Raw genomic sequence first — 25,115 nt, 5'->3', positions numbered from 1 at the left:
GAGGGAGTTCATGGAGTCGAACAAAAAGCGTCGTGCTCTAGAAGGGAGCAGGACGTCCCTTCCCCACCTTATTTTCCTGACATCCATCATCCCCACTGTCAAGATCAGGAGCCTGTGAGTCACTATATGAGCCCGTGGAGCATGGGCTGGAGCTTCCCTTGTGGGCCGAGAAGGCGGCTCTGGAGAAGAAGGGGCCTGGAGCACTCCGTTGAGGAGAGAGCCAGCGCAGGCAGAACATGCGCCTTGTTCTCCTGAAAGCCCCCATCTCCAAAATGTCAGAGCTGGACACGGAGCTTCAGCCAGTCAGGCACCTGGTGTTTAAGGGGACTCTGTGCCAAGAGGATGAGGAAAAGATAAAAAGGCAAATGGCTCGCAGTCTAGAACTCCTTCGGAAGAGATGGGGATGTTTCACAAAAATCATTCATTTTTAGAAGCCTTTCTAGAAGTAGATGTTTCATTTATTTTGGATGCATGACCTGCTCAAGGGCTTCAAGAATATTGTGGGGGAAAGTTGGGGGGCTCAGTGGATGGAGAGCCAGACCTAGAGACAGGGGAGGTCCTGGGTTCAAATTTGGCCTCAGATACTTCCCAGATGAGTGACCCTGGGCAAGTCACTTAACCCCCATCGCCTAGCCCTTACCATGCTCTTCTGCTTTGGAACCAATATACTATATTGATTCTAAGAAAGAAGGTAAGGATTAAAAAAAAAAGAATACTGTGAACAGGGATTGGAAATACAACTTGGATTCCCACTCTTATACTCAATTCTCTATAGGAAAAAGAAGTAGAATTACTTAGCAAAAATCTGTGCATGTAAAAAACAATGGAATAAATAAAATTATGTGCATACATACACATATACATACATACTAACATAGATATATACTAATAATGATGACTATGTATTAGGTGTTGTACTAAGAACTTTTATAATAATAATAATAATAACAATAATAATAATTAGCATTTATATAGCATTTACTTTGTGCAAATATTTGGCTAAGCACTTTAACAATAATAATAGTAGTAGTAGTAGAAGTAGTAGTAGTTAACTATATAATGCTTATAATGTGCCAAATACTTGGTTAAGCACTTTAATAATAACACTAATTATAAGAGCTTACTTATATAGCACTTGCTATGTGCCAGGTACTATGCTAAGCACTTTAATAATAATAATAATAAATAACATTTATGATGTAGCACCCCAGTAGTAAGAGTATGCTCCAATTAAATCAGAGCCATCAGCTAGCTAGAGCCAGACTGGGAAGACCCAAGTCACCAAAGCCCATGACTTGGAGACAAGCCAACAGAACAGTTCACATGGCAGAACAATCCCTGGAGGTGGCAAGTCTCCTTAAGACTGATCAATCTTAACTATTAACCCCAACCCAATGATTACTATTGCTGTGGTTCAGCTGCCTTGAAAAATGTAACTTATAATGATGTGCAGCCTTGCATCCTGATATTAGATATAATTATTTCTGTATCAAATGTAAGTTGTCAAATGTTTTTGCCTTCTCTTCATACCAGGGAAGTCAGATTTTTTTTCTTTTTCTCTAATGAGGTGTTTACAGTATTGTATTGAAAAATTTGGTGTAAGTATTTGGTAATAGGCTATATGTAGGTCAATGTTTAGTAAAAATGAGTTTCTAAACTTTTTCTGTATTGTCAGCTAGCCTTTTTTGTCCTCTGTAGCATCTGCAAAACTCTCCCAAAATTTCCATTTAATTTCTTGTGCTGATCCTTGGTATATTGAAAATATAATGGGGAAAATTACAATGGGAAAGGGATACCTTTATTTCCTGCTTTTCCCATTCCTATTATTTAATTTGCAAAGTAAATCTCAAGAATTCCTCCACTTGGAATCTACGAGAAAAACCACTATCCACATCCAGAGGAAACACTGTGGGAATAAAAACACGGAAGAAAAACAACTGCTTGAATACATGGGTCGAAGGGATATGGTTGGGGATGTAGACTCTAAATGAACATCCTAGTGTAAACAACAACATGGAAATGGGTTCTGACCAAGGACACAAGTAATACCCAATGAAATTGCTCCTTGGCTGCTGGAAGGGTGGGTGGAGGGGAGGGAGGGAAATGATGTGATTACTGTAATCAAGGAATAATGTTCTAAATTGTCTAAATAAACTAATTCAAATGGGGGGAAAAAAAGAATTTCTCCACTCTCAAGCCACAGTCTGTGGTTAAATGAAACAATGTAGGTGGGGGGGGGGGGAGTACAGGAAATGCATGCAAAATGTTATTGTTTTGGTTTCAAAAATGTATGTAAATATGTATGTAAATAATTTAACAGAACATGAATTGATTTGTAGCAGTACAATTAGGATCCCACCACAAATTATTTTCTTTCTATCATTGTCCACCTTTCCTACTTGTTAACTTATAACAAAATGTTTAAAACTTTAAAGCAAACTTCTATCTTTAATTTATAACGGTCTCAAAACTCTTCTGGCCAAGATAGCCACCTGAAAGGAAGACAGGTCATCCAGCTTCTATGCATGTGCTACTTCAATTCCTGAAGTTTGCATCAGATCAAATAATGACCAACAAATTTAATGAGAAATTGGATTGTGATTTCCACTTCTGGACTGTTAAGGCATCAGCCAGCAGTCCATTGGCAAGAGAAAATAGTATTATTCTCTACCCTCCTCCCCACTCCCTACACCTTCCAGCAAAGCCAGCCAGCCTCAGTTCTGGGTAGCTTTTCAGTACAACCAGAGACCAGAAATGGAGAAAAAAGTGGAGCATGTGTAGCCTACAAGGCTTTGTGTCTAGAGGAAGTAAGAGCAGTAGACTCCACTGAGAAAGCCCTAAGATAGGGACCTAGGAAGCAGCAGCAGGTATCAACCAGCCTGGTACAATGCTTGGGCCAGATATCTGAGGCCAGAGGCTCTAACATCCTCAATACTCTATCCTGAGGCACTAGAGAGGACTCTTAAGATATGGTACTCTGCACCTTTATTTTTTTTTTAAACCCTTACCTTCCGTCTTGGAGTCAATGCTGTGTATTGGCTCCAAGACAGAAGAATGGTAAGGGCTAGGCAATGGGGGTCAAGTGACTTATCCAGGGTCACACAGCTGGGAAGTATCTGAGGCCAGATTTGAACCCAGGACCTCCCATCTCTAGGCCTGGCTCTCAATCCACTGAGCCACCCAGCTGGCCCCTTACTCTGAACCTTGAAGATCCAGGAGGCCCCAACTCTGGCAAGTGGAGGTCTGGGCAAGAAGCCAGGGCAAAACCAAAAGGAGCCACCAACCCCACCCAAGAGTATAACAGGGAGCAAAGCCTGGCTCTGGACCCAAGCCCAAATTCTGGAGCCAGAGCTGAAGAGATGAGGAAATCAAAGAAAATACCACCCAGAATTGCAGATCTAATTCCATAACAGCTGTGAGCAGAGACTCAAAGGAAAACAATAGATTCTCCACAAAGGTTATATAAACACCCACACCCACACATACCTATGTCTATGTATAGGTATTGTGTATGTATACCTTAGAACTATAAGGAACCTTAGAATAATCTCATCATTTTAGAAATCAGTTAACACTCCCAATGGTTAGAAGGGGCATATAGATACTTTTCTCTATACAACCAATATGTTCCTTAAAAGCAGCAGATAAGTAAAAATAGTTTTAAAATGCACCAGGGGAGTTTTTCTGTTTAAAGGGAATCTGGTTTTGATTCTGAAAATTTCAACTCCATTTTTAAAAAGACGAATATTTATTTGTAGTATAAATTTAGATTTTTCTGATTTGGCTGAAGTCAAAGATTTAAAATTTTAATTTAAATCATGTTTTATTGATGTACTTTCAAAAATCACCATCTCTTTTCAAAGACCCCACACCCCAATAGAACCCCCCGTTGTCACAAACCAGCACAGCCAAGAAAAAAAAAAATTGACATGTCTGATAAAGTATGTATCATTCTGCACCTACAGTCTATTGCTTCAAAGGCAGGAAGCACTTCACCATCATCCATCCCTTAAAGTAATAATGGTGCTGCTCAGTTCTGAAGTTTTTCAATATTGTTTTCTTTTATATCATTATGGTTTTTATGTAAACTGTTCTCTTGGTTCTGCTTATTATGGTCTCAGTTTATACAAGACTATACTTACTATGTATCAGTTCATACAAGTCTTCCTAAGGTTTTTTTAATTATCATACTTATATTCCATTATATTCCTGTACTATAGTTTGTTCAACCATTCCCCAGTCATCAGGAACCCCCTTTCAAATTTTTTGCTACTCCAGAAAGACCAGTTAGAAGCATGTTTTGTTTTTTAAACAGATGGGACTATTCCTTCCATCTTTGATTAAGGTCAACTTTTACATGATAATGACATTTATTTCACAAGGATAATGGGTATATTTTAGATGCTATACAGAGAAATTAAGATACCTGGGCTAGTTTTAGTTGTGTTGACAATAAACAGCGTAGAGACTATACTTTCCTTTTAACTTCTTAACTTCACTTGCTAAATGGGTTTATTAACAATGTAGCTCACAAGTGGTGGCAATTTTTTTGGAGGGTGGGAGTGGTTAGTGTCTTCAAAAACATCAGGACTTTCTTATGAGAACGATTTTGACAATCTCTAGTACATTGATTGATGTTTCTGGTGGACAGGGTTTAGAAATGTTCTATCACAACCTACATCATTTAAACCCACTTTGGAGAACTTTGTGCTTGGCCCAACACACACAGTTGAGTGACTGGGGATGTCCTTTGTCTTTGACTCTTTTAATAAGACAGAAATAGACATTTTGAAGCCAAAGTATGAAGTAGCCATTTATGAAATCTTGGGCTGTGTAGTATACATGTTCCTAGAAGCAGGAAAAGACCATTTAAATGCCCTGGGTTAAGTCTGAAAGTTGTACCTGCTTGCACGTTACAATCAATTAGAGGTTTTGAGTTGTCACTGCAAACCAGGCAATTCGAGTCAGAGTTAAACATTTACGAAAAACTTACTAAGGATACGTCAGACACGGTGCAAAACACTAGGGATACAATGAAAGGCATAAGGCATTTCTTGCCCACAAGGAGCTAATGTTCAAATGAGGAAGACAACATATAAAAGGGAGCTAAAAAGGGGATATTGTGAAATCTTGCAGACAGGATGGGAAATGATCAGAGGTGTGAGTAAGAATTGAATTCATCTTGCAGAATGGAGGTGACATTCAGGAGATCAGTCAGGTGAGAAATGATGAGGAGATGCCTTCCCTAAATAGAGATCTAGGACAAACTCCTCAATATCTAACACTCTCCAATCAGAGGGAGGGAGGGGTCTCATGGACAAGGGTTGTGAAAGAGGAGTGATGTTTAAAGTTGCTTTCATCTTGCTGAAAAATGAGTTTGTAGAGATCATCAAATCAAGATCAGCCAGGAGAAAAATGAAGAAATTGTACTCTTCACAAAATAAATACCTCTGGTGCCAGAACTACTCTAGCCAAAATTTTTTGGTGCCAGAATTTCCTGACATTCAAAATATAAGCATTTAAAAAAGTAATTTTCAAAAAAATACCTCATTGTTTTTCTTTATGTTGCTTTTAAGAGATAGTGAGGTGGATTACATAGCCACATTTTGTTCTTACTCTCTTGATTTGGAAAAGCATCATGAAGGAAGTAGTTTTGTAAATATTTTTTTTCAACTAGTAAAAGTATTTGGTTGAAAGAGATGAAAGACAGGAAAAAGACCAAATGTACAAGAATATTTATATCAGGTCTTTTTGTGGTGGCAAAGAGGTGGAAATGTTCATCAACTGATGAATGACTGAACAAATTGTAGTATGTGATTATGATGGAACACTATTGTGCTATAAGAAATGACAAGCAGGATAATTTTAGAAATACCTGGGAAAACTTAAATGAGAAGAACCAGAAAAACATTGTACATAGCAATGTTGTCTGATGATAAATTATGAATGACTTAGTTATTCTCAGCAATACAATGATTGAAGACAATTCCAAAAGCCTCATGATGAAAAATGCTATCCACCTCCAGGGAAAGAACTGAGGGGATAGGAACACAGATTGAAATATATATTTAAAACTTTTAAAATATTACTATTTTTTTGTTTGGTGTTTTCTTTTGCAATTTGGTTAATAGGAAAATGTTTTGCATGACCACTTTTTTTTTTTCAAATTTTAACTTCAAATTGCTTGTCTTCCTTTTTTCTTTTTACATGTTGCTAGAATTTTTAATAATAATTTTCTGATATTTTTGAGATCTATGTTCTCTCTTTTTCTCTCTTTCTTCTCCCCTCCCCAAGACAGTAGGTAATATGATATCAGTTAAATCTATGCTATCATGTAATACATATTTCTGTATTCATCATGTTGTGAGAGAAGATAGTAGGAAGTATCTGAGGTCATGCTTGAACCCAGGACCCCTGTCTTCAGTCTCATTCTCTATTCACTGAGCCATCTAACTACCCCTATATGAGTATTTCCAAGGTTTTTTTTATGATTACTTTATTCCTCATTTCTTTTGGCACAATAATATTCTATTACAATCACATACCACAGCTTGTTCAAAATTGCTTGTCTGCTGAGGGCAGTAGCAACAGTTCACAGAAGCTGGGAAAAGACATAGTTGCCTGAGGACAGTCCCTGGGAAGAAGAAAACTCCAATCACACTGCTAAAATCCTGAAGCAAATCTATCAGAATTTTAGTGGGTATTTCTGGGCTTTGGATGCCCTGGGAGCACTAGATAACTATCTGTTTGAACAGGCCACCATAGAGGCAATCAGGCTGTCCTTCTATAACCACAGGAGAGTGGTCACCGACAGAGAAATGCTTGAGGCACTGAAGCAGGTGCTTCCTGAAGGATGGACACAAATTTCTACTCTGAGAGCTAGCTGAAATTGGTATCACATCACTGTGGGTAGAGTTATTAATAAAGCATCTTTTTCAATGGGAAATAAAACATTTTTATTGAATATCTGTGTAATAGGTCGAGTCATTGGTAACAACAATCAGAAACCTACTGTGGGATTCACTACAGAAAGAGAAACAAAATTTTAACTATCTTGAAGGTAAACTACAGCTAAAGTTGTTGGCTCACTGGCCACATGCCATTATGGCAGCATAGAATACCCCAACATTTCTACAAGATACAGAAAAAACTCAAATATAGGAACACTCAAGCAGGCAGTAAAATATACACAAAAGGCAACAAGAGGAAGGAGTTGAGAGAGGGAAGAACTGAGGGAGAGAAATTAGAACTTGAATTTCAAAAAAATTTTCAAAATTTTGGTTTACATATAATTGAGAAAAAAATTGTAATATTTGGTGGAATTGGATCCGATGGTTATATCAGGCAGCATCTAAAATTGTATTATAAAACCATTTAGACAAATAATAAACCCAATGCTGTATTCACCATATATATAAGGACAGGAGGGTTTCAGATCTAGGATGCCTCTATTAAATATAAGTTTCTTAAGAGGAGATACTATTCTTCTTTTTGCTTATATTTTATATCCCCAGTGCTTATCCCTGTGCCTTTTCTATAATAGGCACTTAATAAATCCTTGCTGACCATCTAGCTACCTGTCTGATCTGATGATAGAAATTAACCTTTGGGTTTATCTGAACTAAATCTCATGCTCCCTTTTGGTTAGCAATCAATCAATCAAAAAATGTATCAAGCACTTTGTGTGCTAGGTAGCCCCTAAAAATATGAACTAGCAAACAAAAAAAAATTCCTTTTCTCAAAAGCTTTCAGTGGAAAAGAGAGCTTACCATAGTGAGTACAGAATAAAGGAAAGAAAAGCAGCATGGGAAAGAAGACAGATTAGGGAGTTCCAGACGATTTAAGGGAGAATCAGAAAACTGAGGGTGAGCTAATGGAGTGCTAATGGAAAAGATTATGAAGAGCAGTGAAGGGTTTTAAGGAGAGGGTGATAGATATGGAGTATAAAGCAAAAAAAAAAAAAGATAATTTAGCTAACAGCACTTTGGCTAACTGCAAAAGAAGAAAAATGAGGGCAACCTGAAGCAGGGATAAGAAAATGAGTGAGAATAAGGGTCAATTATGTTAAAGGAGTTAGAAAGTAAAACCTAAAGAGAATATTCTAGAGAGGCAGAGACTGCTGATAATTAGTTGCTGTAACGAGCTTTGAGTTAAAATTGAATGTAGACAAGGAGAAATTTGCTCAGCTGCATATATGTATCTCTCATTAGAAAATGGATATTTTGACAAGCATATGTCTCTATGCATATGGGCCATATGTCTTCAGTGTGTTCTTTTCAGCATGCTAAAATTATTACCATGTCTTTGAAAATATGCACTATAGAGCAAGGAAGTTGAATCTTTGCTCACTGCCTCATCAATGCCAACAAGGATTATAGGGAACTACAGGATGATATTTACTGTAGCAAACCTGTGGAATTCTCCTGATTTTCCTGATAATTGCAGTCAAGTATTTATACTCATTCTTTATTTGAAAAATCAAGAAGAAATGATGAGCAATTCCTTCCTCAAGGTGGACTACTATTTAGTTCTGTTCAAAATGTATTTATGTTTCTAATAGGGCCCTCATTCATCAAATACATAGAGAAATGAGTCAAATGTATAAGAATACAAGTCATTTCCCAATTGATAAGTGGTCAAAGGATATGGACTACTAATTAGTTCTCATTGGCTTCACGTGAGCATTGTGATTATTTTTAAACAATTTTTTATTGCCTTAGATATGACTAAACTTTTAAAAAACTATTATATTATTCACATAGGTTAGAGCCATAGGTAAAGGTCAGAAGTCAAAACACCAAAGAGCTTATATTATTACAAGAAGTGGTGGTACCATTCGTCAATACTCATTTAAGTACTTTACACCTTCAATATAAAAACACAGGAATGTACACAAAGAGAAATGAACTGGGAATCAATACTGACCAAGTCAGTAAACATCATGGTAGGAATGGGTTTCAAGTTGAAATATGCATCCTTGGTTTTATGATACTCTTTGAAATCCTGGTGAATTTGGTCAAAGTTAATTAAGAGCTTTGAAAGGCTACATCATATTACAAGGCTAAACGTTTTTTATTCCTCCAATGTTAACTTATTCATAAAGCTCTTCATCCATACTAGTCTTCACATATATCATTTGGATATAGAGTCCAAGGCAAAATTTGTTAAAATCATTTATAATAAATGGGCCTGACTCATCTACTTAAAATTCTGCTGCCCTATATTTCTTTCATCTTGATTTTTTTTTAAATCACATATAGAATAGGTTTCTATACCTTCAAATCCTTTTAAAGCTAATTTTAGATTTTTTTTAATGGGCTTATTTTACTTCAGTACTTCCTTCAAAAGGAATCCAGCATATAGCTAATAAATTCAATTTGAGAAGTTTCTTCATTGTCCTTTTGAATAAAATGATTCTATCACATTTGGAGCACATTGGTTTTTTATTGCCAGCTGCAAAAATTATCACATCTAAAAAAATCAAAATTAATTATAGCCATACCTCAGAAAGGTAACAAGGCAACACACAACTAGAGTATTTCTCCAGATATACATACATACATACATATATGTATGTATATATATATATATAAACCAATCATTTACTTTATGTAAGAATAAATATCATTGTTTTCATTTGGTTAAAATTTAGCTCTCCTCAAAAAATAGTCAACAGGGTTCAGTGACTTGCCTGGGGTCACACAGCTAGACATGTCTGAAGCCAAATTTGACCTCAGGAAGAAGAGTTTTCATGACTCCAGGTCTAGAACTCTATCTACTGCACCACTTAGTTGCTACCTCTCAAGTTTAATTCATTGGTAATTTGTTAGAAATACTCAAACCTACTTCAGCACTTAGCAAAGTGCTTGGCACATAGTAAGCACTTAATAAATGTTTGTTGGTTGATGTGTCTCTCTTTAACCATTTGGGAAATCTATACATTTAATTCTTTATGGACCATGGTATTACGTAACCCCTAGCCACTAATACCATTGGAAGAATACAGATGTAAAAAAAAATGGAATGTTGTGTTTTAGGGAGAAACTCAGGATCATTAATTTAGTACTGTACAATTTCCAAAAAGCAATTTAGCTCACTTTCCTCCTCCTACTTAATCCTAGGCTTGGGTCATTGCCTATCTAAGACATATACACTGATGAATGGGCTCTATGGATTATGTACCCATATATCCATCTGCATATCAGGGTCTGGACAACAGTCTTTAACTACTTGGTTTCCCAAGCAGACATTTAGACGTGATTATGGATTCTCCACAAAAGGCTGTACGATATTCAGAGACTTGAAGCAATGAGCACAATGACATCTGAAAACAGGAGCAGCTGAAGGACAATGCCTTCTATAGGAAATTCTTTTTCAATTCAATGTTTGAGCAGGACTTCCTCCATGATGGCGGCAAATAACTTCTGTAAGCATTTGATATTAATAAATCAGAGGGTAATTGAACAATATGCCTTCTGTTCTTAAATCTTTCAAGATATTTTAATATATGAATGGGAATTATTGGATGAGGGGCTTTACTGTAAAGAGCACTGGCTCTAGAGTCAAAGACCTTGGTGTTGCTCTGCTTGTCTGAACTTGGAGCAGCCACTGGTCATTTTTTCTCCATCCTTTTCCCCTTTCTCTACCCTCATATGTGTCTCTTTGTGTGGTCTCTTTATACTTCCCCAAGGAATTAATGTTTAAAAATTGCTGACTTGAAATGAAAAGAAAGTGATCTTTTAAAAAAAATTGGTTCAAATCCCTCCTCTTAATATTTACCAAAAATGTGACCTTCAACAAATTACTTATTCTTTCTGAGGTTGTCTCTTCATCTGCAAAATGAGGGGATTAGACTAACTGGCCTTTAAAGACCCTTCCAGCTCTATATCCTTTATATCTATATCCTTTCATTATTGTGCTCTTTCAAATGAAATACATTTTCATTGACAACAAACAGTAAATACAATGGGATCTTATATGTTCTCTACTTTTAATTCAATTACATAACTAGAAAGATGGGATCCATTGTAGAAAATTAATTACTGGGGCAGCTAGGTAGCACATTGGATTGAGTGCCAGGTTTGGAGACAGGAAGTCCTAGATTCAAATCTGTCCTTGAACACTTTTTTTAGATGTGTGATCCTAGGCAAGTCACTTAACCCCAGTGGCCTAACCTTACCTCTCTTCTACCAAAGAAATGATTCTAAGACAGAATGTAAGGGTTAAAAAATTATTTGCTAAAGTCTGGCTATTACCTCATTTCATAAAGCTTCATCCCCTAGACAGATGCAAGTATTATTCTCTAAGATTTTAGATTTTGGAGAGAAGGGAAAGAAAGCTTAAAAAGGTTATTGCTATTTCCTTAGTACCCTTTTCTGATTTGTTCCAAGTATTTTGTATGCTCTCCTCTTTCAAATATTAAAGATGATCCATCTGGCAATATTGTAAGAAATAGCAAATAATAAAATGGCAATAATCCATAGTGTCAGCATCATACTCTTCTCTGTTCTCAATAACATGAGAGAGCAAATTATAAGTTTTGACTGACTGCTGTGATGCCTGTGTGGGTGGTCAAATTTGTTGATAGTGCATTCTGTTGTTAAGAATGTGAATTACAAAAGTGCTTTCAGTGTGTGAGCCAAGAGTTATTTAAAAAAAAAACACACACACAATGCTGACATGGGGGTAAATGATATGGTGAAAAGTGTCTCTTTTCACTGATGAATCCTCTGCAGAGGTTAGTTGATAAAAGTTTATCACACACACACACACACACACACACACACAGAACTTGAGCAAACCCTACATGTCCAGTTCAGTTGATTTTTTAAAAAAATGTTAATGGTTTTAGAATATCAAAGTTATTTCAAGTAAAGAGTTGGGGACTGGTTTACAAAAATCAAACTGAATAGAGTGGTACTTCTAATTAATGAAAAAGGAATGTTGCAGCACTACTATGTGCTATCACAAATGGCATTACCCAAATAGAAATTCTGTGAAATGTGGCAATAGATATCTAAAAGATAAACTCTTTCTCTCCTCCCTTCAGATGAAATATGTTGCTCTTACAGGCTCAATTAGCTCTGAAACCTCCCTCAAGGCAATTCTCTACCCAGTAACACAGAACTGTACACTATTATAGCCTGGAGGGTGCTGACTCTGTTGCCAGGTGACAGTAAAGCAGCTAGGTAGCATAGTGTATAGAGCACTGGAGTCAGGAAGACCTGAGTTCAAATACAGTCTTAGGGGGCAGCTAAGGGGCAAGTTATTTAATCCCAATAGCCTAGCCCTTAATGCTCTTTTGCCTTGGAGCTGATCCTTAAGTACTGATTCTAAGATAGAAGGTAAGGGTTTAATAAAAAAAAAATCTATTCTCCGACATTCACTAGTTCTTTGACCTTGAAGAAATCATTGAACCTGTTTGCCTCAGTTTCTCCAAATGTAAAATAGAGATAAAAATAGCTCTTCCCTCCCAGGGTTGATGTGAAAATAAAATGAAATCATATTTGTAAAGTTCTTAGCACAGTGGCTAGCACACATAGATTTATAAAAATGCTATTATTGTTTATTGTTATTATTACTGTTTATAAGGCAACAGAGCCACATGAGCTCCAGGAATAAGGAGCCAGATTAAAGACCAGGACCCCCAAGAGCCATCTATACTTGCGACACAGTTGCTATTGTTTCCTCATGAGACACACCATATCTGAGAATTCAGTACTGATAAATCTAGAAGATCTCTCAACCCACTCATCACTTCCAGGATGACTGTCAAAAGCTTTGTCTCCAAAGGATTTGTGGATCAAGGTTTATTGCTATATAACACAGTCCAACAAGAGATAACTTGCCAAACAATTTAAATATTGGTGAAATTAATCTTTGATACAAAGATTTGCCTTTGGAGTAGACAAAAAAAAAAAAGAGTTCTGAAAAATGCTAGACATTTTCTTCTCTAAAGTACGAAAAAAAAAAGCTTATCTGGCTCTCAGCTCAAGCAAAAACCTACTTGAGAGAGGATTGATCATTTCCCCCATCTTTACTAATGACAAAGCTTTTGAAATGGAGAAAGATTAATAAATAATTTACTAGCTTTTATTGCTATAAGTGAATGATAGTTCTATTACATATTTACTAGAAGCATCCTAGTCTCCGAACCTCAGGAATTCAGAAATAATATCAGCCTCACCATAAGATGAATGTTTCTTTTGAAATCTAGCATATATGACACCTAATTACTCTGTTCCTTTCTCTTATTTACACACACTAGAATATTTTCCACCATCTCCACACAATTCAAAGCTCCCAGAGTTTCCTCAGAAACCTGTCTAGCAGTGAGTGACCTGACCATTCTCCTTACTCTCACCCCACCCACACTGCCTTGGGCAATATGATGGCAGCCAAGGAAGAGTAGACCTGCCACTTTGTCAGCAAGTGAAAATTAATTAATTACTCATGGCTGGAAAAGATAGGAGAGAGGCTTTCCCAAAGGAGACATGATCTGCCCCTGAAGCACCCTACCTTACATTTTCTGCTTCCATTTAAGCTCTGACATGCAAACAGTTCCCTAGAATAGGAGCCATTTTCCTAGCTAATGTTCTTCAAGCACTCCTTAGTAAGCTCATAAACATTTGATGGTGAGAGGTACTAAATAGCAAATTGGCCCAAGAAGCCTCAAGCATTCCCAGATTTCTGAGTTTTCCACTTAACACAAATGGGTGATTTGGTCCAAAAGAAAATAGCATCATCCTTATAAGTTTCCAACTACTTGAAGCTCTTTGTAGGAGTAATTAAGCAGCCTGTCATTAACAGAGACAGAAAATACCCTGGGATAAAAATCTCAAGGGATTTTTTTTCCCATGGTGTCTGTCTGGGAAAGTTTCAGTAAATGAATTTGCTCATCACTGGTCTGGACCTGTAGAGTGTGGGAGAACTCAACATGGGAGAATCAGCTTTCTTGGCTAAGAATGAGAAGAAGGCCAGTCAAGCTTTATTAGTAAACTTATAGCCCCCACATCTGAGAAAAAGATTGCTAACAGCTTCTCCATTAGAGTCAACAACAGTTTTATAGAGTTGAGCAAATTTTATTATATTATTTTATTATATATTTATATATAAATATTATTTATTATATTATATTATGTTTTAATGTAAAAAGGCATACATTTCGCTCAGTTTTATAAATGTAATGCAAAGTGCAATTTTACATTGACTATGTAGGTTAATGTAAAAAAAAAAGAGTCCCTTAGATATTTAAATTCAGTAAACATTTTAAGTGCTTTAGTACACCTCAGGACTCCTAGAAACCTGCCTACAGGATACAGACTAGGGTTTCAAACTTGATTCTAGTATTTCTCACAAATTTCTCAAGAAGCCTTTATTAGCATCCACAAGCCAGAGACTAGCAATATAAAGGCAAGAATAAAATAAGAAGATTTCTGAAGGTCCCCCCCATCAAGCATCTTTTATTATACTTAAAGGAAGGTAAGGAGTGGTGGGAGATAGAAAACATAGAAAAAATAAATACAAAATAGGTGCAAAGGCATTTCTAGGGGGAGGGTGTGTAAGCCTAATAAGAAGAGTAATTTATAATCAATAGAACAGGGACTTCAGAAGGCATAATAAAAGGGGATGTTGGAATGGGGTAGGGACACAGGAGGGATGGGTTGATGAGGATGGATATGAGGAATCGGGGAGTGGGAAGATTATAACTTGGGATCACAGGGATGCTGAATAGAAACAGAGGGTCATACTCTTCACAGTAAAAGTTGGAAGAGGGAAGAGAGGTAGGGACATGTAACTTTTGGGGTGATGTTCAAGGCAAGAGTCTGTGGAGTTCAGGGGCCTGGCTAATTATAGAGGGAGGAGGTTGATTTCTCTGTTTTATCATCCAAGAGTCATGTGTTACATAATGTCTGGTTCTCTTTAGCATCGCTTTCAGAATTTATCCACAAAGGTCAAGGGAATAAATTCTGACTAAATCTGAGGTTTATAAAAATGCAAATTTGGGAAGTTTCTATATTCACAGATATTTCAACAAAATTCTCTTATCCACAAGTAAATAAACATAAAACAAAGTAATTGAGAAACACATTAGGGTATTGCTTTATTGGATTTACCCTTCACCCTATGAGTTATGTTTCTAGCCTATATATTCATATAGCTTACTCAAAGGGCTCTTAATCTGGGGTTTGCAGAAGAATTTCAGAGGCTCCATGAACTTGGATGGAAAAAATATTTTAAATAATCTTTGATTTCCTTTATAATTTTATGTGTTCTATTTTATGCAACTAAAATCATTAAACTCCTTATAGGCAGGCAGGCCTTTTTTTTTTGTCTTTATGAATGAAAAATAGGTACTACGATCATTTAACCACATCTTGATGGACTACCAATATAGAAATTCTCCAACCTCCTGGTGGCCTAATAGTGGAAAGTAAAGAGAAATAAAATGTAGAGTAGGTAGGCAGCTTCATAGAGTAGGTAGCCTCATCCTCTATTGTAAGAAAAATATTTACAGGCATCCCTTCCACATTGTGACTTTCCCACCCTGCTTTTGATATATCATGGGTCAGCAAAAGAAACTAAATGGGAATTTCTGGGGGAGTTCTGCAGAAGCCACAGATGACATGTGAAGGCCAGCAGACAAATCAGAAAAAGTTTAGAAAGTCAAAAATGCTTAAAAAGACTTTACAGTGTTACATTAACTTTATATACATTAGTATTACATATGTTATATATGCATTGATATAGTATTACATTAACTAGAGCCTATGGTTGAATATTTAATCCAGATTTTACAATAAGGTACTGTAAGCACACCATAAAAGAAAAAAGAAAAAATGGAAACTTCTTTAGTATGAAGGAAGGGTCAAAAATGTTTATGCAGATTTTCCAGATGATAGGGGTGGAGAGCACCATGCCTTTAACCTCTCCCCAAAAGTGGAAGGGATACTTGTATTGTTTTTGGATAAGAGACATCTGTAATATTGTCTAAATGGTTTATCTCAACCCTGTAGTTTATCTAAAAGGACTTCCTTCGTAACTGAGAAAGTATTTGGTCACCTCCCCTTGACTCCTGCCCTTGAACTAAGAATGCCTTCTCATTCACATAACATACCTTGCCAGCTGTGTGGGAAACATTCCCAAAGAATCCCCCTTCTTTTTTGCTTGAATGATTTCCCCTTTCTCTACCCTCCCTTCTCCTGTGAAAGATGATACTTATCTCTCCTAAGTTGCTGCAAAATACTGCTGACTGGCTGTGTGGTCTAAGTGAGCCTGCAAAGTTATAAAACCTAAATGTGTACTCTAGGATGTGGAAGCTACTATCAACACTTTCCTTGACATGCTAACACATTTTTTAGCTTTTAATTTGCCCTCCTTTGTTTGATCCACTGTCAATGGACCTCTGCTGACAGGTATAACTCTCCCATGAGCTACCATTTCAGAACTAGTTGACATTTGTATCCCCACCATCAAAGATGGCGCCTGGCATTAAGTAGATGGGGAAGAAATACTTGTTGAATTGAATTGAATTACACTCTTGATAATATTCTCCCCTTGTTCTTTACCCACAACAGGGCAATACAGATTTAATATACATACCATGTTGAGCTGAGGAACTGACAAAGAGCAAGTAGTTGGATTCACAGGTCTGAGATTCAATATCCACATCTGCAAGTCTTAAAATCAGTCTTTTCCCCTGAGGAACTGTAATGGTCCTTTCACATATGGTATGATTGGGATAAGTCCCTGGATAATTCTTAGATGCCAATGTGCCACTGTCTTGGTAAGTCACCATGTGCCCACATCCATCACCTGTAAGAAAAGAAAGGGATTAGAAGAGTGGGGAAATTGAACAAATTTCTTGAAGTACAAAATGCTCTCTTATGAACTCCTCTGTTAAGAATTGATATGCTAAGCTACCATTTCTATTTATTTCTATTATTTATTTATTTGTTTATTCTTAAAAAAAAAAAAACAATCAAACAAACCCTTACCTTCCATTTTAGAATGAATTCTAAGTATTGGTTCCAAGTCAGAAGACCAGTAAGGACTAAACAATGGCGGTCAGATGGCTGCCCCAGGTCACACTGCTAGGAAGTGTCTGAGGCCAGATTTGAACCTAATACCTCCCATCTCTATGTCTGGATTTCGATCCACTGAGTCACCAAGCTGAACCTTTATTTATCCTTTATATTTGTTATGTGATTTCATTACATATATAATAGAATGGGCATTTCTATTTTCCTCATTGAAAAGATAAGCAGGATCATAAATGTTTAGCTTGCTTTTCTTTTTAAGTTTATAATAAGTATGACTGTAATTTTCAAAGCTGTTCAACTTGTCTGTGTTTCTTCCTGGCTTTTCTCTTGTTCTCTGCATTTTTTTTTAAAGATGCCTCGACAATTTTTTCTATTTTTTTAATAGCATTCTCTCCAAGTGGCATAGGTCACTTTAATTCGAGATAGAAGGTAACTGAAGTAAATACTTAGTTGGATCTCTGTTTCCTCAATTCAATGCTCTGTCCAAAACAGAGGAGGGTGGTATGATAGAGAACTGGCCTCATTGACTAAAAGAAGAGTTCAAGACTAGTTTCTGACATATTCTGGCTCTGAGATCCAAAGCAAGTTACTAAGTTTCTCAGGCCTTCAGGAAATTCTCATAATTTCAAATCAATCATCAATCTGCTTTGGTAGAAAGAACTTATAATGAGTTCCTGACATACAGTGAGTCAACACCAAGTCCTCTAACAGCAACTGATCATAATGGCTTTGCATTTGATTATGGAAATCCCTTGGTAAATGTAACATTTAATTACATTACTTTATTAGAAAGATAATGACTTGTAGAAGAGTTTGCTTTGATAGGTAGAAGGGCCATTTCTTGCTGTGAGCCAGGGGTAAAGAAGGAGACAGTAGGGAAAGGTATAATATCAGATGACGAAGAGGAAAAAAGAGGGACTCTCAGAGAATGGACTCAGTTTTTTGCAATGATATATGAAGTAAGGTTTTCAGCTGAGAAGACTGCGGAAAGGAGAATCGTGGGAACTCTGGGGCCCTGAAAACATTCAGAAAAGTTGCTGTGGTGAGCAGGCTAGTCATTCAGTTAAGGCAGCTTTATGAAAGGCTCACTTTGCTGCAGTGAGACCCCAGGTAAGATTATGCAGCATAAATTTGTAGTGGCTCCAGTAAACATGCTTTCCTATTTTTCTTCAGCTTGATTTAGTAGCATGTGAAAAGAAGTAAAAACAATGGATGTTTGGAGAAATCAAAGCCATAGAAGGACAAGGGAATTAAGAAGAGTATGAAGTTGAACTGGCTTACAAGTTCAGGGGTCAAGATAGAGAAGTGGCAATGAGAAGTGATGACCTAGGAAAGAATTGAGTAGAGGAGGGATTAGAGGTTAAGGAGATCATGAAAAATAAGGTTAGGAATTGCAATTCAGAGGGAAAGATGGAATGACCAAAGATTATGATTAGATAAAAGATTCTCAGAGTTGTTTGTTTGGGGATTTTTTCTAAAGCAAGATAATGATAATGACATGCTCAGAGGGCTTTAATACTGTTCTGTTGACCCAGCTTTACCACTACTAGGTCTCTTATTTTTTAAAAGGGGAAAGGACCTATTGGAATAAAAATATTGATAGTTGCTCTTCTTGTGGTGGCAAAGAATTGGAAATTGAGGAGATTTCCATCAACTGGGGAATGGCTGAGCAAGTCAGTATATGATGGTGATGGAATACTACTATGCTATAAGAAATGATGAAAAGCATGATTTCAGAAAAACCTGGAAAAATCTATATGAAACTAATGCAGTGAAGTGACCAGAACCAGGAAAACATTGTACACGGTAACGACAATATTATATGATCAACATTAATGAATGAGAACTATTCTTAGCAATGCAGTGATCCAAAAAAATCCTCAAGGACTCATGATGAAAAATACTCTCCATCTCCAAAGAAAGAATTGATGGATTCTGAATGTAGACTAATGAGACATATTATATTTCACTTTTTTTTTGCTTGTTAAAAGTTCTCTTTCACAAAATGACTAATATAGAAAACTATTTTACACAATTACACATGTAAAATCTATATCAGATTGCATGCCATCAGGGGGGAGAGTGAGAATTTGGTTCAAACTTTTAAAAAATAAATGATAAAAATTGCTTTTTGTTTATAATTGAGAAGGAAAAGTTGAGTTTTTTTTTTAAAGAAAGACAACAACAAAAGAAGGTGAAATGATCTTTAAAGGAATACAAGTTTACTTAAATTATACAAAGGCTTGGTAATAATATAAATCTCAAAGATTAGCTAAATGGTTTTCTTCTATTTTAATCCTCTTCTGCCTAACAAACAATATTTCTCTAAAATATAAAATATATTAGTCTTTCCTAAGAGGGAATATGGTACAGTGAAGAAAGACCAAATATTAGTTGTATAACCACAGGCAAATCACTAAACCTCCAAGGATTACATTTTCTTTATCTATAGAATGGGGATAATCTAGGATCATCTGCCTAACACTGAGTTATGAGAAAAGCATCGTATTATTATTTCCTGGACAAATCAATTAATACGTTATTATTGAGCTATGTGTTCAGGGCTGTGCTAGATTCTATGACAGATGCAAAAGTATTATAAGATATTTATTCCTTTTATAATCCAGTTAATTAGATAAGAGCATCATATGTGCAAGAGAAAAACAAAAACAGGTTCCCATTAATTTTTTCTAAAGAGATGTAAGTAGATGATCATGCTATATATAGGGTGTTCCCAAAGTCACACTGCAATTTTAAGCTATTAGACTTTAAACTAAGACTTTAGGGACATCCTATATAAGCCAAAAATTACAAAGATTGGGCCATAGAGGTATAAAATTATATTGTAATCAAATAAGACTCACATCAAAATTAATTGGACAGTGATTTAATGATGGGTAAGAAATGATTATACTTTCACACGGCCAAATCAAACATGAATGGAGTCATCTCCAGGAAGGAAGGGAAGAATAAAGAATATAACAGGAAGCTACTCTGAGGCTCTTCTCTTTGAAGACCTGAGGATCTCAAGAAACTGGACTTCCCAGTTTTACAGGTAAAGTATCTATCATCTATGTGCCCTGGGAACCTGGGACTGTAAACTGTAAACACTCCCTCTTCAATTGCATAGTTTCTGCTATGACAGTCTCCTCTTTCATCGTGAGATGCCTGAGCCAATGAGATTGATCTTTTTGGCTTTATACTTATACCCTCTGATTGGAGTTAGCTTCATGTCTGAATCTAAAGCTTAATTATAAAAAACTTTTTTTCCCCTCCAAAACACACACACACACACACACACACACACACACACACACACACACGCATGCACACACACTTTTCCTCTCTGGGTCTTCAGGTAGCAAAGGGGAAAATCTAATAACTAAATGGAATTATCACATTTCTCCCTTCTTCCCATTCCATGATTACTGCTCCACTCTTTCCCTGTTTAACAGAAAGATGAAGGAAATCTTACCCTGTCAGGCTTCTCAATAACCTGACAAATTTTCAAGTATCAAGCCAGTACATGCTATTTCCAAGGCAGAGCTAAAGGGGTTATCCAGCCTCCATTCAAGTCACAGGACTCCATTACTCACCAGTGTTGTCCTGGTTGCTAATACCTGGGGACTCCCAGAATACTGTTTGTGCGTACCCACTGCCAGAGAGTCAGGGAGGACCAGCTACCTGTGTGCCTCAGAAACCTCAGAGCACTTCCTCACTGCTGGCAGATGGGGCGGGGGACACACAAATAGTCCTTCTCAACACCTCCTCCCAGGGGGAAATCTGACATAATGACAGCACAGGCAGTTACAATCTAAGAGGAACTCCTGCCCCCAGAATCTCTCACAGAAAGTGAAATTCTACCAATTATAAATTCTTTTGCCCAGTAAGGAAGGAATCCTTTGGGGTAGGGGGATGAATGGGGATAGGTCTTAGTCTTTATTATTTATCTACACTAATTTAATTTGAAGCTTTCTGAAGGAAGAGGTACAGAGGCCAGACAGAGAAAAGGGAAAGCACACTCTGGAGTACTTCAGGGCAATTCAGGGAAGGGTATTCTTGGATGGGAGACTGATGTTAGGAATTTGGGAGGATAAAGGGAGATAGGAAGGGAGAGGAGAGAGCAGCAAAGACAAACTTCAGTTTTCCCTAAGCCTCTACATAAGAAGCCAAGAACAGATGCCTAAAATTCAACAGGTCTCTACTGTATCTAAGCCCCCTTGGTCCTGCCAGAGAGTCAAACCCAGGGTTTTAGCTTTCTGATGATGTGTACAGAAATTAGAGGCTTGTTTTCTTGGGAGAGGCTCTACTCTAAACTAGTTGTCCACAACAAAGAGAAGACATTCTGGGATAATTCTATGCTGTGAGTAGAGTATTGGAAAGCATATATGAGAATATATAATTAAGCATTGAACTGTGTGCTACAGGACCACAAGTGAAGTTGAGAGGGGAGTAATCACAGCAATCTTCATGGAAGTCAATGAGATGGGCTAGTCTTTGAAATAATAATAACAGCTGACATTTACATAATTGCTTTAGATGGGTAGAACTTAGAGAAGAAGGTTGTCTGGGTCAGGCAATTAATTAAACAACCAACCACTTGGCACCTAGTGCTCGTTGAGTTATGTCTGACTCTTCCTAACCCCATTTTCTTGGCAAAGATACTGGCATGGTTTGCCATTTCCTACTCCAGCTATTTTATAGATGAGGAAACTGAGGCAGAGTTAAGTGATTTTCCCAGGGTTATGCAGCTAGAAAGTGTCTGAAACCAGATTTGAATTCAGGAAGATGAGTCTTCCTGACTCCAGACTCTGTGCTCTATCACCAAGCCACCTAGCTGCCTCATGCTAAGTACTGAGTAATTTATATTCAATAGGAAGAGACAATACAAGAGGCAGATTATGTGTATGTTTTGTAGACAAAATAATGGGGGAGGAGAGGTACCAGCAGCTGAGCAGAAGGAATTAGTAAAGGCTTTGTATAGGAAGCCTCCTTCAGGTGAGCTCTGAAAGAAGCTAGTTTGCTAAATGGTGAAGCTGAGGAAAGGCATACATTCTAGTCAGGGAGATGAAGTGTTCTGTGTTGAGAAAAAGTAAGAAGGCCAGTTTGGCTGGCTGATAGTCATATATAATATGACTGTTAAGGTAGTTGGGAGCAAATTCCATCCTCGAGGTAATTGGGAGCCAGTGGAGTTTTCTGGGCAGGAGAGTAGAATGGGAAAATTTGTGTATCCATTTAGGAAAGTCACTTTAGCAAACTATGTGCCCAGGCAAGGATGCCAATTATGTAGCCCAGGTGAGAGGAGATGAGAGTCTAATCCAGCTGGGCTAGTAGCCCCAAGGGAGGGGGAGGGGGAGAGAGAGACAGAGACAGAGAGACAGACAGAGAGACAGAGAGAGACAGACAGCTAGAGAGAGACAGAGACAGAGACAGAGAGACAGAGAGAGACAGAGAGAGAAAGAGAGACAGAGAGACGGAGAGAGACAGACAGAGAGAGAAAGAAGGAAAGAGAATGAAATGAGCATCATACTGTGGTTGAAAACTGGGGAAATGGTGGTGCCCTGTACAGAAATATAGAATTTAGTGGTTGGTGGAGAATATATTAAGTTCAACTTTGAATATGTTAAGTCTGAGATGTCTATCTTTGGAAATGTACATTAGGAAGTTGGTAATATGGTAAGAGACCTCAGAAGAAAAACCTGATTTATGAATTTGGGAATCTTTAGAATAGACCCAAAGTAGCAGAGTTCAACAAATGAAAGAGGGAGTAAGGAAAGAAAGCCTTGGACAGAGCTTTGGAATAATAAACATGCATATTATGTGCACATCTTTCCTTAGAATACACCCACAGTTTAAGTGTAAAGATGATAAGAACACTATACATAGAATGACCGCTATATGTCTGTAAGATAGTGAAGGAGAGGATTGTGGGATTTTTCCTTTTTTTTGTCCAGATGTATGATTTTACTTGTATGTGGATCTGTAACTGGTCAGCAATTTATTGTTTTAGAGTCTCTTGTAGGGCTAGCTATGAGGTTAAGTGATTTATGTCTAGTCACACAGCTAGTATGTGTCAAAATTAAAACTTGAGGATAGGTTTTCCCAGTTTTAAAGCTGGTCCTCTCTCAGGAAACTGTCTTATGGCAGCATAAAAAAATGCATTGGGGGAAAGAGATGTTTTAAAAAAAGAAGAAAAAGATCCACATGCAAAAATTATTTATAGCAGCCATTTGTGGAGGCAAAGAACAACCCCCAATTAGTGAATGACTGAATAAATTTTGGGATACTGAAATACTACTGTTCCATAAAAAATGATTAGGGGACAGTTTCAGAGAAACTAGAAAGACTTATATGAATTGATATAAAGTGGGCTGAACTGGGAAAACAATTATATATATATACATATGTAATTATATATATGTGCACAACATATTATATAATGTTGTTATATGATAACAAAACATTCTGAAAGAAAGAAACTCTGATCGATGCATTGATTAACTACAGTTTCAAAGGACTCATGATAAAACTTGCTAGCCTCTCCCTGATTGAAAAGTGATGGAGTCAGAGTAAAGAGCGGGGCATATTTTTTGGGACATGGCGAATGTAGGAATTTGTTTTACTACACTATGCATATTTAGTTTTTTTTTCCTTTTGTTTTGCTTTTTTTCTATGGGGAGGAGAGGGTAAAGAAAGAGATGGGAAGAAGAGAAAATAGATTTCTGTTAAATTTTTTAAATTAAAAGTAAAACAAAGTGCATTGGGAAAGAATGAGACAAAAACTGTATGAGTAGGGGAGGGGAAGGTGATAGAAGACCTTGAAGAATAAGTGGAAGAATCTAGGTTTGATAAGAAAGAAAAAGTAACAAGTTTAGACTTAAAGTCCTGCATGAAATCCTGGTTCTTCTGTATTTCTGGGAACCTTAGGAAAGGAATGCAACCTTTCTAGGCTTTAGGTTCCTCATATGAAAAATAGGGGGGTTGGATGGATGACCTCTAATGTGCTTTTCAGGTCTCAAACTATGATGCCATGAACCTAAGGGGGGTCATCTGAGCATCAGGGACTAGTAGTAATATCTACAGGAAATAATATGGACTGCTGTATCAGCTTCTGTGAGAGCTGATCAAAGCAGAAAAACCCCAAAACATCTGGCCTGATCCCTTGTACTGCTGCCGCCTCATTCCTGGACTACTGAGATACTGAAACAGCTTTTTTTTTTTTAACCCTTAAGGACCTTCTGTCTTAGAATGGATACTATTGGTTCTAAAGTAGAAGAGTGGTATGGGTTAGGCATTTAGGTTTAAGTGACCTGCTCAGGGTCACACAGCTAGGAAGTGTCAGAGGCCAAATTTGAACCCAGGACCTACTATCTCCAGGCCTGGCTCTCCATTCTTTAAGCCCTTAGCTGTCCCTTGTTCCTCTCCTTTTAAAGTACTTCACAACCTGGTTCCAGACTTAGTCCTCTTCACGTATTTGGTGGTCCCACAAATTGGTCTTCCTGCATGATATCCCATTTCTCATCTTTATAACCTCCCCCATGCTTGGAATTCACTGCCTCTTAGAATACCTGGCTTCTTTCAACACTGAGCTCATGAGCCATCGCCTACATGGGACCGTTCCCCTTATCTATGGCACCTACTATTCCCTCTCTGAATTAATTTCCTTTAGAAGTTATTACATGTACATGTTTACACTGGCAGAATGTATGCACCATGAGGTCAGGGATTGTTTATTTTTTGTAATAATAACTAGTCTTTACAAAATGCATTAAGGTGTGAAAAGCCCTTGTAGAGGCATTATTTCATTTGTTCCTCACAACAATCTTGTAAGGTTGTGACCTCATCCCCATTTTATGGATGAAAAAGTGAGATGTGGAGAAAAGTGATTTAGGCAGGATCACATGGGTAATTTTCAAGATTTGATCTTAGATATGCTCCTTATACCAAGCTGCTGCTGCCTAGCCCATAAAAGGCTCCTTTGCTGATTAATAAAGCTGGTTTGTTGTTATTTTTTTAATAAGGAAGAAGAAAAGGTGAGCCAGGTGAACTGTCTGTGGTCATGTGGTTCTGGGT

General features: G+C 37.2%; 1 protein-coding gene across 3 annotated transcripts in view; it reads right to left on the bottom strand.

Moving 5' to 3' along the window:
- DCBLD1 (discoidin, CUB and LCCL domain containing 1) overlaps positions 1 to 25,115 on the bottom strand; it is a 105,914-nt gene that overhangs the window by 54,440 nt on the left and 26,359 nt on the right. For all 3 annotated transcript variants that reach the window (XM_007484477.2, XM_056818681.1, XM_007484478.2), the window contains exon 2: positions 16,603 to 16,815. In XM_007484477.2, the coding sequence (XP_007484539.1) occupies positions 16,603 to 16,815 (213 nt within the window). The remainder of the gene's footprint in view (positions 1 to 16,602; positions 16,816 to 25,115) is intronic.

This window comes from Monodelphis domestica, chromosome 2 (assembly GCF_027887165.1).
Source record: "Monodelphis domestica isolate mMonDom1 chromosome 2, mMonDom1.pri, whole genome shotgun sequence".
In the NCBI taxonomy this organism is placed as follows: domain Eukaryota; kingdom Metazoa; phylum Chordata; class Mammalia; order Didelphimorphia; family Didelphidae; genus Monodelphis; species Monodelphis domestica.
This window is presented reverse-complemented; position numbering and strand designations above follow the sequence as displayed.